The following is a 15,388-nucleotide window of genomic DNA, read 5'->3' on the forward strand; positions in this document are numbered from 1 at the left end:
TTATCCATAAAATTCATCAAAACGAGATTTATTCCTGAAATTCTTTCCTGAATGCTTCACCTTCATTTCCATCATGTGTATTTCACCAAACGACCTGATTCTTTTTGATAAGCAATGCAACCATGTTGATCGACCGTGGAAATCAACAATATTTTTTCTTTATATTGTGCTAGTTTTCAACCGTCATCGTGTATTTTATGACGTGTGATAAAACGGGCTGTATCGGAGTGCGCTATCCACGCCAGGAGGACCAGGCAGATCAATGGCGCCCGTCGGGCTCCCCATTGTGGACGCAGCGCTGCGATTTGTACTTGCACGTGGACGTGCACAGCAAATGAATGAGTAAACGTCCCCCAGTAAATCCGTGCTGCTTTACAGTAATGTTCAATCGCTGCACGCACCATGTGCTCATTATTGATATAATAACGCACGGTCAGTGAGAATTGGATGATGAAATGGCTTTCCATTTATTTCCAGCTTCGCTTTGTTGGGAAACAAACGTCGTGAATTTTCATTTGCGTTATCCGTTGAGATAATTTCATTGTGCGTGGATAATATCAGATAATTTTTCTATTGATTGCATTTTCTTTGTGTCTTTTTGTTCTTTCTCAGCCACCGAAAGCTCTGTTGTATCATCCTGCTGCCCCCTTTTAAAATGAAGGCCTACATATCCTTGCGTTTTCAGACATACTTTAGCAGACTATTGATACCACAACCCCTGTTGTTGCTCGCGGTACCACGAGTGTTTTATGTTAACATCGTCATGACCTGACCTGGTGTATTAACATTTACAGGATCGAGTTTGAGGTTATAATCTTTCTAAGTCATGGGCTGACATGATGGCCTAAAGACACACACTCACCTCCAGCCATCTGCTGCATACGAATGAAGAAGAATTCCAAGTCATAATATTTTATGATAGTTGGGATGGGCCAAACATCCAACCGTGTCCAACTTTCCCTGTCTTTCCTTGATTTTTCCATTCTTTCGATCATCGGTGCCATACTGATGGATTTGTTGTCATGCACCTATGCTGTGGACTTCCACTCGTGTTGTTCCTTGCGTCGTCGGTTTTGTTTCCCCACTAATGCTTTTTGTGTAATCTCCACCACAGAGGAGGGCCAGTACTTCCTGAAAGTACTGGTGCCAAGCTACGCGGCAGGGTCTATCATCGGCAAGGCAGGGCAGACAATCGTGCAGCTTCAGAAGGAAACGGGGGCAACCATCAAACTCTCAAAATCTAAGGACTTTTATCCAGGTGAGTATGACAGCACACCTGTGATGCATGGTATACAAGTTACTAAGGAATTATTGGATTAATCTCATAAGAAACTGACAGCTGTTATTCCTCATTTCAAAATATCCTTGCCTCTCATGATTCCAAGTGTGGCCCAGCAAAACACCGTCTGTTGTCAGTTGAAATATTATTTAACGTCCAATCCCAATGACATTCAATGAAAAATGTGTGTGTGTGTGTGTGTGTGTGTGTGTGTGTGTGTGTGTGTATACTATATATATATATATATATATATATATATATATATATATATATATATATATATATATATATATATATATATATATATATATATATATATATATATATACATACATACATATATATATATATATATATATATATATATATATATATATATATATATATATATATATATATATATATATATATTACAGTATCGGCACACACACACCGGGCTCTTGAGGTGCGTACTCGGCCCCGCCGCTACTACTAACCCTGGGGCCACCAGGCCGCAGATAACTCCACGGCCTGAAGGGTTGTTTAAACACCACGGATGCCGTTTGGGACAATTAGGTCTAACAGGGTCCTCTCACCTGTTTTTGTCGTGTTACCTGTTTGTGACCTAATAACCTCAGCTAAGGTCTGCACTCTCAGCAATCGCCCATCTTCCAACTACTACTACTACTACTACTACTACTACTACTACTACTACTACTACTACTACTACTCCTACTACTATTACTACTACTACTATGGCCAAGCGAACTGTGGGTCTTCTTCTTCTTGCATTTGACCAATATTGGGTGCACTAAAGTTTAATGGCTAGGTTCTGCAATCATGTGGCTGCCTCAGGGGTGAGTTGGTGGAGTGCTAAAAGGCCCCCTGATAGCTGCTGCAAGGGACAGTGCGACACTGCGACATGATGTGCGCTATCGTCTGGATTTCTCCACAGTCACAGGGTGCATCCGACCTCATCCTCCATCAAAAAAGGATGCTAGCACAATGGCCCTGTCCAGTGCAGAGCCTGTTGAGGGCTGGCCATTGCCTATGTCAGAGTGTGAAACCAGGTGGAGCAGTGGTTGGATCATGTGCAATATGTTTTCTAGGAGTTGAAGCAGCCTCCCAGCTGGCCCTCCACAAATTGGCTTCGCTTTGATGGGCACCAGTAAGGAGCTCGGCGTGGTTTCATGGTGGTTTTCATGCCTTGAGGCAACAACACGAATGTTCAACGAGAAGTTGCTGGGCTGGAATTTTGGTAGTCAAAATGTGGCTGAAGTGTCGGGATGACAGCACATCCATTTGGATGGTTGGTGGAGCAATGTTGCAGAGAATAGGAAGCCGCTCAGTCTTTCTTGACTTGAGGTTTCCAGACACTGTTCTCATTGCGGCATTTAACTGAATGTCGATGGACTTCGTATAGGCACTCGCCAACCAGACTGGTGCACAATACTCTGCTAATGAGTATATGAGGGCAAGAGTTGCTGTGCATAAGGTGTTCGCGCCTGCTCCCTACGATGTTCCGGCTATTTTCCGGACAAGGTTTACCCGTGCCATGACTTTCTCCTTGCATCTTTGCAGGTGTTCTTTGTAGATCAGGGTCCAGTCAAATGTAACCCCAAGGTATTTGCGATAACAAACATTTTCAACTTTCAAACCGCAGAATGTCACATCTGCCTTTGCATTTGCTGTGTGATTATCAAGATGGTGGGTGCAAATGGTTGTTTTGTTGGGGTTTGGACGGAGCTTCCATTTGTGTAAGTATTCCTCCAGTATGCCCAGATCTCGGGTGAGTTGGTCCCCGACAAATTTTATGTCGGGGCCCTGCGCTACAAGTGCAATATCATCAGCATAGGCGAGTTTGAAGGAGGTCATCATTGGCAGGTCACTGACATACGAGTTTTAAGGGGGTGGGGGCTAAAACAGATCCTTGAGGGAGGCCATCGTTTAGTGTTTGAACATGGCTGGTTTTGCGGTTGAGGCTGACGCAGATCTTTCGGTCACTAAGAATTACCGACAGTAGTCTGTTTGTCTTCTGACAATGGAAGACTTTCAAGACTTTAAGAAGGAGCCCTCGGCACCTGACTGTGTCATAGGCCGATGACATGTCCAACAAGGCAGTCGCCATCTTTTGTTTTGTCTGGAAGCCAGGAGAGGGAAAGAACCTGATCACAGGTACTGTGGCTGGGCCTAAAGCCCCCTTACTCATAAGTTAGGAAGGTCTCCAGGGTGGGCTATAATGGGATAGGAAGGCCCTCTCCATCAGCTTTCCCGTCACTGATATCAGGGTTATAGGGTGGTAATTGCAGGGCAAGTCTGCTGACTTACCAGTCCATGCTGCAGGAATTTGCCCTGTTTCATGGATGGCAGTAAAAAGGGCTGCCAACCAGGTACAATCCTTTTCTCCAGGGTTTTAAAGGAATTCAGGGAAAATTCTGTCCGCCCCTACAGTTTTTCCGTTTTTGGTTGCAGATAGCACGGCGTCAATGTCTTTCTTTGTATATGGGGCTGACAGGTGGCTGCTCAATGCTCTTTGGTGGAGGTTTCAGAGATAGTCCCTTTTTACCTCCTACCTTAGTGGTTTGAAGGTCTGGAGAAGGTCTGGATGCCTATGAGGTCTGGAGAAGGTGAGACGCGATGCAATCAGGGGAGACTCTTGGGTTGGCAGCAGTATTGTTTTCTGTGACCCCCACTTTCCTCAGCAATGCCCATGTCTTGCGGCTGCTGTGGGTGAAGTCTTTTGACTCCACCAACTCCTTCGAGTGCTTCAGACGTTCAGTGTCGAGAGCCTCAATTAGTGCCTGCGTGACGTTCAGGTTCCCAGTTTTGTTGTGCTCCTTTAGGAGCCTTTCAGTCTCCACTGTCCGGCAAGGTGTGTAGGCCTTGCAGAAACCATGCACTATGGTATTCATGGCAGCAGAGAGATGGAGGTGCACAAATTCTGCATATTTATCTGGGACAGGTGGTATCCTCGATCTTGGATTCAGCCTTGGTTGAAAGTGGTCCAAGCCGCTTTCCAGAAGTTCAGCGGATTTTGGCTTGGAGTGCACCAGTGGAATCTCGATACCAATGTGAGCAACAGTGGGGTGATGTTGACGTTTTGGGAGGGGAGCGAGAACTCTTCTCTATGCCATCATTGCTAGCCCTCCACAATCCTTTGTCAGGAAGCAGAGTTTGGGATTTGTCTGACACTGTCCTGATTGAAGGTCTTTGGCTGCTTTTGGTCAAACAGTCGGATGGAATCGGTCGTCGACGCCCAGTCAGTTAGCTGTTCTCTGGCCACATAATTTTCCTTATATCCCCATTCAGTGTGATGACTATTAAAGTCCCCGATGTAAACTGTGGGGTGGTTATATTGGGATAGGGCAGGTAATGGTCATGCTTGTGTGGGCGACTTGTACACATTTGTAACACCACTTATCTTGGCTGTTGCATTTAGCAAATTGTTGTCTCCGGTTTCGATGTTTCGAAGACCGACTCTGATGAAGGTGGCAAGGCCATGTTTTGCTGCGTTAACAGAGGCCATAAGGTTACAGCATGCTACATTTTTCTTGGCAGTATTTTTGTCATCCTCGCTGTGAGTTTCCTGGAGTATGGAAGAGGAAGTGTCAACCCCTCTTCATTGAGTTGGACAATGCGGAGTGAAGGACCCACTGGACTTGTTGTGCTCCATTGCTTTTGGCCCTGAAAAGGGCCTCTTTTTAGCACTAAAGCCTTAGTCACATATGATGCTGCCGCCGCACGGTTCTGCGGTCTGCGGTTTGTAGATGGGATTTTTACAAATCGTACGGCTTTGCGGGCTGCGGAAGCAGTGTTCACAAATGTTACGGGGTCCGCACGGCAATCGTGTAAAGTTGAAAACTTAAAAAGAAAATATTATAATGTCCCCCAAAAAATTAAATAAAATTAAAAAAGACTTAACTAGAGGGGCACTCGTTTAGCCGGTCGCGAAATCCGGATTGTCAGTCGTAAAGCTAAAAACGGAACTTGTGTCGAAGAACCTTTACCGGAGTGTATACTCCTGAAATGTTAGGATCATATCTGTTATATTCACATCAGGATTGTATTCCAAAACGTACCCTTGAAATGTTAATAAATATACTGTCAGATCCAGAAGAAGATCCAGGTGAGGATGAAATATACGTCGAGTCTAGGGAACCAAAGATGAATATGCACATGGAATAAGAAAGAGGTCTGACAAGCGATGGAAGAGGAAAGAGCAACAAACTGAAAAAAGTGCCTATCTCGCAATGTTTTAACGAAACGTTCAAACGTCTGGCAAATCCGGATACTGATCCGGATCATCACCAAAATCTAATCGTTTCCAGGAAGGCCACAGGCGAATGTTTCTTGAAAATTTCGAGAAGATATCTAAAAAACTGTGGCCTGTAGAGTGGTAACAAACAAACAAACAAACTAAAAAACAAACAAACAAACGAACGAACAAACTTAGAAGGAAAACTTTCTTATTATGACATGGAAAACTCTTTATTCATATGACGTATAGACATCTTCACCAATAATTTTTATTGTCTCTATATAAACAAAGCATAACACTAGTCACTCACAGTACACAGTTCAAAGTCCTAGTAGTCAATCACAGTACACAGTTCAGAGTCCTAGTAGTTGTAGTTCAGGGCCGCCTCTGGTAAAAACCGTGAGGTGACCTTGAGGTCACCTCACGGAAACCGTACAGTGACCTTGCGATACTACATGCGGTGGGGTTGCAGCCTACGGCCTTGCGATTTCCGAAACAAAGTTTAATGTCAAATTTAAAAAATCGTAAGCCCCTGTGACGAGCAAAAAACCGTGCGATCGCCTCACGGCTACCGTATCTACCGTGCGGCCACCGCACGGTTATGGCAATTTTGGGGACTTACGGCCGCCGCCAACACGCCGCAGGCCATTTGTGACCGAGGCCTAAGTAGTCTCGGGCCCCATTGCTGGGGTTTGGCCAGAGTGTGTCGGTGGTATTGGCTAGTTGATGACATTTGTCCTGATATCTTCAGAGTGTAACACTGTCGAGTATCATTTTACAGGAGCACCACGTGCAGGTTGTCATCACGCTCCCAACCGTGGGTGAACGCTGGCAGACCACTACTGAAGAATCCCAGCTATCCATTACATACACACCATGTCAGATCAATGAAGGAAAGGCTGAGAACGAAGCAGATGGAAAATATAACGACTATTTATTTACAAAGCAAGCAATCAACCGTCTTTTATTCACACAGCAAAATGAAAGGCAAAAGGGCATTTATTTACAGCAAAAGCAAGCAGAGTCAAAAGGCACAAAATAGCAGACTTACAATGAGCACGTATTCTTTATATTGTCTTAATAGTGTAGGCTGCTATGTCTTAAAAATGGCTGTCGTGTTTTTTTTTTGTTAAAAGCAAAATTCCACTTGATTCCTTGTCTTTGGGGTGTCACATGTTCGAAAAAATAGGTTGTTAATTTTTAAAAACGGATTAAGGGTGTCAAATCCAAGATGGCCGCCAAAATATATTAATTCCATTAAAACTGGTATTCTGAACACAGTATGAGGTCCAAATTAATGATAATACCCATAATTTCAATACCAAGGAGTTCAAAAACAATTAATTTCAATATGGCAGTCAAATTCAAAATGGTGGAAAAATCCAAGATGGAAAATCCTAAATGGAAAACATCTCTACAGGTCCCTAGAAGCACATACTGTAACATTGCTTGCTCTATACCATCTCTACTTTGACAGGTTCCTAACAAAAGCACCAGTAGAGAAAGTGTTCCTAAGTGAAGCGTCCATTGATTTGGAAAAAGCATATCAGAAAGATATCAGCATGAACACAGGCAACCGTCAAAACCTCAGAGATGCCGTCAGAGAAACCATGACCATGTTCGAATCTAGAGATATCCTCACAAAGTTGGGACAGTTTGAAAGCAATCCAGCACCAATTCAACACTACATCCGTAACTACTTGAGGCAGTTTGAAACTATCCTTCAGTATATTAGAGCTACCAGACAACGGGACCTGCTGCTGCATATGGAAAGCACTGAAGCTCTTATCAAGTACTTCTTTGCTCACGACCACCTGAACTACGCACGTTTGCTCCCTTTGTACCTGTCAACAATGCAGCAAACAGAACAAGTTTTTCCAGATGTCTGGGCAGAACTCCTGAAAGGAAATTTCTGTGTGATGAAGGGGATTGCTGCATTCACTTCAATAGGTCCAGATCACGGAATTGAGCAGGAGAACCGCAAACTCAAGGTCATTGGAGGCATTACTGGAATAACCCAAATTGAGAGAGCTCTAGACCGTTTCTTCCTGATTGCACCTGACTTGTCTAATCTAGTAGAGGAGTTTCAAAGAGAATATAGCATGGAAGGTGCTGATACCAGAGACCAACACCACGAGATCACAGGGGGAAAGTCCACCCGAGTAATGAGAAATTCCGCTAGATTGACAGAGGTATTTGTTGTTCATGGAGACCCATTCGTAACTGATGAGAGTGACCTGTGTAACCTTCTTACTAAGAAAGTAAAAAGGTAACAAAGGACATAGTAGACCGGGATGCCATCGGATAACAGTTGTTCCAGACATTTGTCAAAGAACGCCTTACAGAAGGAAAACTTTCAGTGTGGGATCCAATGAAGAGAAAGAACATAGGCACTTTCAAAAGTGCCAACACAGTGAAGAAAGTGAAAGCAGGTGACAAACTCATTAAAGTCAAAGAAGAACGAGGACTCCTACAGAGGTTTATATTAGCATCAAGAAGCCGTCCAGACCTTGATCTAAAGGACTGTATTGGGAAGTATGAATTTGGAATTGTTCCACGTGCCCTTTTCGCTTCGGATGGGTCACTTCTCCTAGCATATGACAAGGCTAAGGTCCTTCATCATCTTGAAGCGCTAGTTACCAAGGAGCAACCTAGCCCAACAGAAGCCACAAGCGATCCAGCTAATGCCATACCGAGTGTTTCTGGCGACCAAGTATTGAGTGAAAACTCCCAAACTGAAGTACCACCCCAAGCCGAGGCGCCTGAAGTACAAGAAGCGCAGCCTGAGCAAGAAGCTTCAACTGACATGTCCGACATGTCTGAGAAATTTAAAGTTGTAGTCATAGATGGCATGGCCCTCGTTAACTCCATCTCCAAGACAGACAAAATGAAAACATGCAGTGATTTTGCCATGTCATTTCTTGAAAAGCTTATCAGGATTGCAGCTAACTACGACGAAGTAAGACTGGTATTTGACAGATACGTCGAAAGTTCTCTGAAAGAGCAAATGAGAAAAAAGAGAACAAAGGGAAACTCGACCTACTATCACATCCAAGATAGTACACTGATCCAGAATATTTCCTTGAAGGACTTCCTTTCAAGTGTCAAAACCAAGGCAGAACTTGTAGAGTATTTAGCTGCAAAGACTCTGGATCACAGCAACAGCTCTGCCAACAAATTGAAGAAGTTCATGGTAACCTTCGGCACTGAGACAAAAGGCAATGTAAGTGTGCCTGATGAATTGGTAAAACACGGTCATGAAGAAGCGGATACGTTACTCTTGCTCCATGCCCTAACAGTTAACGGCGATGTAGAACTTGTAATAGACTCTCCAGATACCGATGTCTTCTTGCTGATGATCCACATGTATCCACAGCTACCTGCTGAGACATATTTCCTTACAGGAAAAGGAAAACTGAATAGGAAAATTGCAGTCAAACCTATCTTTGAAAAGTTAGGAGTTAACCGCGCCTCAGCTATTCTCGGGTTTCATTCTTTCACAGGATCAGATATGTGTGGCAGGTTCGCCGGCAGGACAAAGGACTGGTGTATGAAGGTGTTCATGTCCTGCGATGATATGATACTGGATTCACTTGCTTCACTTGGCAAATCTGCTGCTACACCCTCTCCAAACGCAATTGACCAACTGGAAAGGTTCGTTTGCTTGTTGTACAGATCCAAAACACACACCAAAGTAAATGCACTACGATGGTTCTTGTACTCAAATCGACAGGCCGAGGGAGAGAGTCTGCCTCCAACCTCTGGATCATTGACACCACACATTCTGCGAGCACATTATATTGCAATGATATGGATGCAGGCATGCGAAAGTCAACCGTCCCTTCCTTCTCCCACTGACTACGGATGGAAGTCAGAGGAAAATAGATTTCTTCCGGTGATGTGTTTGAACCCTCCAGCACCAGAGGCCGTGACTAAGCTGGTAAAATGTGGCTGCAAATCAGGATGCAAAGGAATCTCCTGCAGTTGCCGCAGCAATAAAACTCCCATTCACAGAGGTCTGTAGCTGTTTGAACTACGGCTGTAGCAACAATGAACAATCAGCTCAGAACATTGTGGGAGATGAACACGAGGACTTGTAAGGTAAAACGGATGATTGTGAGACAGGAATATTTAAATATGGTCAAACAGGAAATTACATTACGCTATCATTGTTATAGCAATGTGGACCTTTGTGTAAAACAGTGGTAGCCATATTGGATTTTCTCACTATTTCTCACTATGGCTGGCATCCACCGATTTCATCGAATCAGTAACATGTTTCCCCAACGGCCTAGCATTACTTATGTGGGCATTACCACCAAAATGGACCTATTTCATCATTCACAATTTGTGTTATCAAGAACATTAAGTTTTTGTACTGTGGTTATTGAAGAAGTGGCGGCCATCTTGGATTTTTCCACCATTTTGAATTTGACTGCCATATTGAAATTAATTGTTTTTGAACTCCTTGGTATTGAAATTATGGGTATTATCATTAATTTGGACCTCATACTGTGTTCAGAATACCAGTTTTAATGGAATTTATATATTTTGGCGGCCATCTTGGATTTGACACCCTTAATCCGTTTTAAAAAATTAACAACCTATTTTTTCGAACATGTGACACCCCAAAGACAAGGAATGAAGTGGAATTTTGCTTTTAACAAAAAAAAAAAAACGAAATGACATAACAGCCTACACTATAATATAACACACACAGAGGACATGGTACCTTCATTCATTCTGCGAAGAAGAAGAAGAAGAAGAGAGAAGAACAGAATGAAAGAGGCAGTTTGGAGTGTGGGGACAATTCCTCACTTACCTCACACAACCAGGTGGGGTTGTGTCCGGCCAAGGAATGGAATATAAGTGGGAGAGGAGGTGGGGGCCGTGGTGGAGGGGGGGGGTGGGTTAAGGATGGGGAGGATGGACGCTGGAGGTTGTGTGGTGTCGGAAGTATGTGGTGTAAGTGTGGTGGCGCTGTGCGAGGAAGCTGAAATTTGGGCACAATAGTGAGCACGTGCTTTGGCAAAAACGGCATTTTTCGTTTTTTGATTAATCAGGTAATTAATTACTTAATTATTATCGATTAATTAAATACTTATTTATTTCCTTTCTCATCTGAGCAATATCTCAGGCTCCTTTTGAGCTAGGAAGCTGATATTTGGATATGATAGTGACCAAGTGATTTGGCTATAAAGGGTATTTTTTATTTATTGATTAACCAATTAATTATTTATTGATGAATCAAATAATTGATAGGTTATTTAATTTTATCAATTAATTCACTGTTTAATTCATTTTCAAAAAGTTACAGATTCGGATGAAACACTGGTGGTTTAGGTATGCTATTAGCCAATTGATTAAGAAATTAATTATTTTACGATTATTATTTATTTATTTTAATTATGCAAATAATCAATCAATTATTGTACACTACTCCTTCCCAATTCTGTCTCCATGTGCTGCACGGCGGCATCGCCGAGCGCCGAAGCTGCCCCATGTCGCACTGGAGGATATGTTATTTATTTATTTGGCATGAGGGCAGTGTACTTTGAATGTAGCTCTACTTGTTTCTTTCTTGGTGCTGTGGATTCTGGGAGTGGAAGCTGTTGTTTCGTTGTTGGAGTTTGTGTTCTCGCTGACTGGGGGTGGGGGTACATATGCATCCAAGTGTAGTTGGTTACTGCATGTGGTGGCATATATGCCCTGCTGGCCCACCTTAGCTGACCATATTGAGGTTGAAGTTTCGAAATGAGATGATGCTGAGGACTTCGACTGAACACCCGGTCAGTGGGGCACACTTGTGACCAGATGTGTTCTGAAATCATGTATGTATATATATATATATATATATATATATATATATATACTCTATATATATATATATATATATATATACTGTATATATATATATATATATATATATACTGTATATATATATATATATATATATATATACTGTATATATATATATATATATATATATATATATATATACTGTATATATATATATATATATATATATATATATATATATATATATATATATATATATATATATATATATATACTGTATATATATATATACTGTATATATATATATATATATATATATATATATATATATATATATATATATATATATATATATATATATATATATATATATATATATATTGTTACGGACACGACTTTGATGTTATGGTGGGCCGAGCGGAATGGCCGCCGTGTTCGCACAAGTTACCCGATTATACTCGAACCTTGGCCGAGTCGCGCTACGCTAAATCAATTGAGGAAAGGACACAACGGCTGGGTTTAAAATGACACGACACCAGGGGTACGGTTCTCAAGACCTCCGGAGGAGGTTATAATATTGCGGAAGGTTAGATTACAAAGACAAGAGAGACAGCATAGAAAGGTGGGCACTTAAACACGGTCTTATCTTAGCCCCGACAGACGACAGATAAACGGGACAAGACTGACTCACACGGGGATTGATGACAAGGAAAGGCGGGTAGTCGATGGCTCAAGGTGCACTCTTGGCTCAGGGACAGAATCGACCCGGTCCGGTCCAGAGATGTGGGAGGTCTCACAGCGCTCGGAGGTGGCGTCTGGTTCTCTTTCATGGCTGAGGCGCATCTGACGTCACGTCCGGTAAGTGGCTGCGTATATCCGGCGGGGAGTGACACGCCCTCGGCTCGTTAGCTCCGCCCCAGTTGGAATCGGCCCGTTGCTTCTTATTGGGTGCGGGGGTTACCGGGCTCCGCCCTTGACGAGGAGCTGACAGCCAGCCCCTTCGTGGTAACCCCGTGGGCGCACATGGCAATGGCGGCTAACCAAGCCGGTGTGAGGACGCACACTCCCCGCACCGCGGCCGCGCCGCCCCCGCTGTGGTTGTAGTTGTTGTTGTTGTTATTGTTTCATGGGGAAGATGGGAGGAGGTATGGGGAGGTCCTAAACTCACTACTGGTGCCATACAATCACATTCTGGTGCAACGAAGAGTCAGAATTAATGGAAACGAGTCCTTAACTGACATAGACTAAGAATAACTAGCAAGAGGTCCGAAAGTTGTCTACGTGAGATGCGGTGGACCTGGGCACGACATTTAATGGGGGAAGAAGGGGAAGGTCGGTTCTACAGAGTGTTGTTTACAGACAATGGGACTAGGGAATGGGGGATTGGGGATAGTTGGGGAGTATTGGGGAAATAGGGGAATATTTACAAGCGGATATGGAGGCCAAGTCCCATATCCGCAACATTGCACCCTTCTCTACCCTCGGGGCGTCCCGACCCGATAAATTTTTACCTACTTTAGTGTGGCACTCAGATGTAGTTCCCTCTACTATTAACTCTACCCTGAGTGCGACAGTTTTACAGATGTTCACAAATGAGTAAATATGTCCCCCTGCGACGTTGCACCCTTCTCCTCACAGAAACACACCCACAGGATAACCGAATCGCGGAAAGAATTCGCAAACTAAACATACAGCCGGTAGGGAGCATTATTTCCACAACTACGCTGATATTTACACTACGATCCAGGACCTGTTTTTGGAGGAACACATGCAGATGTTATGCATAGAGAGAGCACGCATGCCAGCATCGATACACCAACCCACGAGTGCTCTGTGGCCTTACGGCCTGTAATAATGTGCAGAGCACCCCTTCCAAGCACCAAAAGCACCACCCCATCACACAGTCAGCACCATCCGGTGCACCAATAAAATGTTTAGTAATCATGGTGTGGTGTCGCAGCCGGCCGATGTTTGCCGCTGGTCTTGCCTTCGTGTGGTGCACTTGGCCTTCTTACTTCTTTCAAAAATAAAGAAAGGCGCCAACCGCGTCCATTTCTTTATTGTGGCCGTCAGGGGGCCAACTATAAGTGGTTCACCTGTATGGCGTAGGTGCCACGTTGACCCATAGGTCCATTCACGGGTGGTGCTTGGCCGCAAAAGAACTGCGGTCCATTGTGGGTGGCCACCAAAATTGCGGTCCATATAGTGTATCGATCCAGGCAGCAAGCAGCGAAAGTGCAGGCCCACAACTGCGGAGCCAGCACCTCTCTCTCCTCTCTCTCTGCCCCAAAGCCAGATCCTCGGAGGTGGGAGACAAAAGAAGAAGACAAGTGAGTAAGGTGGTAAGGGCGCAAAAGTGCACGCAATACAAGATGATGCACACTGGGGGCACATGGGAACCAGGTGAGACAGGTACGTTCCTACCGTACGCCCCCCCCCCCCCCCACCAGGTAACCTACATGGCCCCTCCCTTACCCCTTACTGTATCCACAAAACACGACACTACCCATAAACATCTACTTTACAAATCAACAAACGTCCCTACTGTCTTCCCCGTTCCTCCCATAAACCAAATTCGTCTTCTCTCCCTCCTAACCAGTCAAATTTGCCATTTTCAACTCTCATCAAAATTTGCCATCTCCAACTCAACATCATAATTTGCCATCACCAACTCATCATCAGTCCCTCCTAAGGAGGGAGAGATGGAATCACCCCAATGTCTCATCCACGTCGTGATGCGTCTCACAAATCCAACAGCAGTCCTTACTTCCTGCAACACAAAACAAAGAAAACACAGGTGTGGAGTCATCATCATCACCACAGGTAAGTGGCTGCGTATGGTGCGACAGGTTCATCAATCCTAACTATTTCCTAAATGACTTTAACAACTTTACATTACCCGGGGTCTTTCCCTGCCAAACCATTGGCCCTCTTACACTATGGGTTCTAAAAACCAACCCCCATTGACCAAACTGTGGTGCTTTTCAATTTGGGGTCTCACTCCCCCGATTCATCTCCCGGTGCCCTCGCACAATTTCTGGGCTGTGGCGTGTACCTCTCCCAGCGGGTCTACCCACCTGCACACCTCCACCACTGCAGTTGCCTCCGAGCTTACCTGCTCCTTACCCTAACCTAACTACCTGGGGAAGGCCCTCTGGCGCTCTCCCCACTCGGTGCCCTCTCTGGCACTGGGCTACCCGGGTCCGTCCTCCGGATCCTCGGGCCCCACTGACACTAACGGCTCCCAGAGCCCACCTGCGGCCTCACCTGGCCGACATCCTCACAGTGGTGGAGTGCCCAACCAACTACACACACTAACAGGCTACATGCCCAGCCATTTCCACAACACTAATGCACCCATCCACAATACCATTCTGCAACCGCACCACAAATGCCAATATCCAACCACAATTTACCTATACCCTCTACCTAACACTTACACTACCCGCCCCGGGTATCCGTGATGGGGGTCCACTCTTCCCCCATCCACACCTTCGCACCATGCACACCACTCCGTACCACTTACTCCAACTCTCTCCACACCACTCATTCTCTGCTCCATATATTCCACACACCTGTGCTCTCACACCTGGTGCCAGCTGCACCCTTCTCTCCCCAAGTGCATTCGCGCTGATCCACACACTCACTACTCATACACTGCTCCACACACCTGTCCAGTTGCACACCTGTGCAATCACACCTGTTCAATTCTCACACACACGGCATCATCTCAGCTAACTACTCCCTTCTGAAACTTGCGCGTCCCAGTCGTCCCTTTAAACTATTGCGCTCCCTCGTCATTATAATCCACACTAATCTACCTGCGTCCCCACTACAGGTATCAGTCACTAACTAACCTTAACGTCACCTAATGTCATCTTCTAGGGCCCTATCAATATCCTAACCCACCCGGGCTAGTTTTCACTGCCATACACCCCATAAACTATAGCGCATTTGCCCCACATGGGAATGGCGGCAGGGATGCCAGCCTTACCCACCGGGCCCATCGCTCACTACCAATTTTGCACATCAAATTTCAACAAATTAAAAATTTGCCAATCACTACCCATCAT

At 44.5% G+C, this 15,388-nt stretch overlaps 1 protein-coding gene across 1 annotated transcript in view; it reads left to right on the top strand.

Moving 5' to 3' along the window:
- Positions 1–1,008: 1,008 nt before the first annotated feature.
- LOC137437237 (RNA-binding protein Nova-1-like) overlaps positions 1,009–15,388 on the top strand; it is a 61,811-nt gene continuing 47,431 nt past the window's right edge. Inside the window, exon 1 of the mRNA XM_068131601.2 lies at positions 1,009–1,258. Within this exon, the coding sequence (XP_067987702.2) occupies positions 1,009–1,258 (250 nt within the window). The remainder of the gene's footprint in view (positions 1,259–15,388) is intronic.

This window comes from Myxine glutinosa, chromosome 12 (genome assembly GCF_964187855.1).
Source record: "Myxine glutinosa chromosome 12, kmMyxGlut1.1, whole genome shotgun sequence".
Taxonomy (NCBI): Eukaryota; Metazoa; Chordata; class Myxini; order Myxiniformes; family Myxinidae; genus Myxine; species Myxine glutinosa.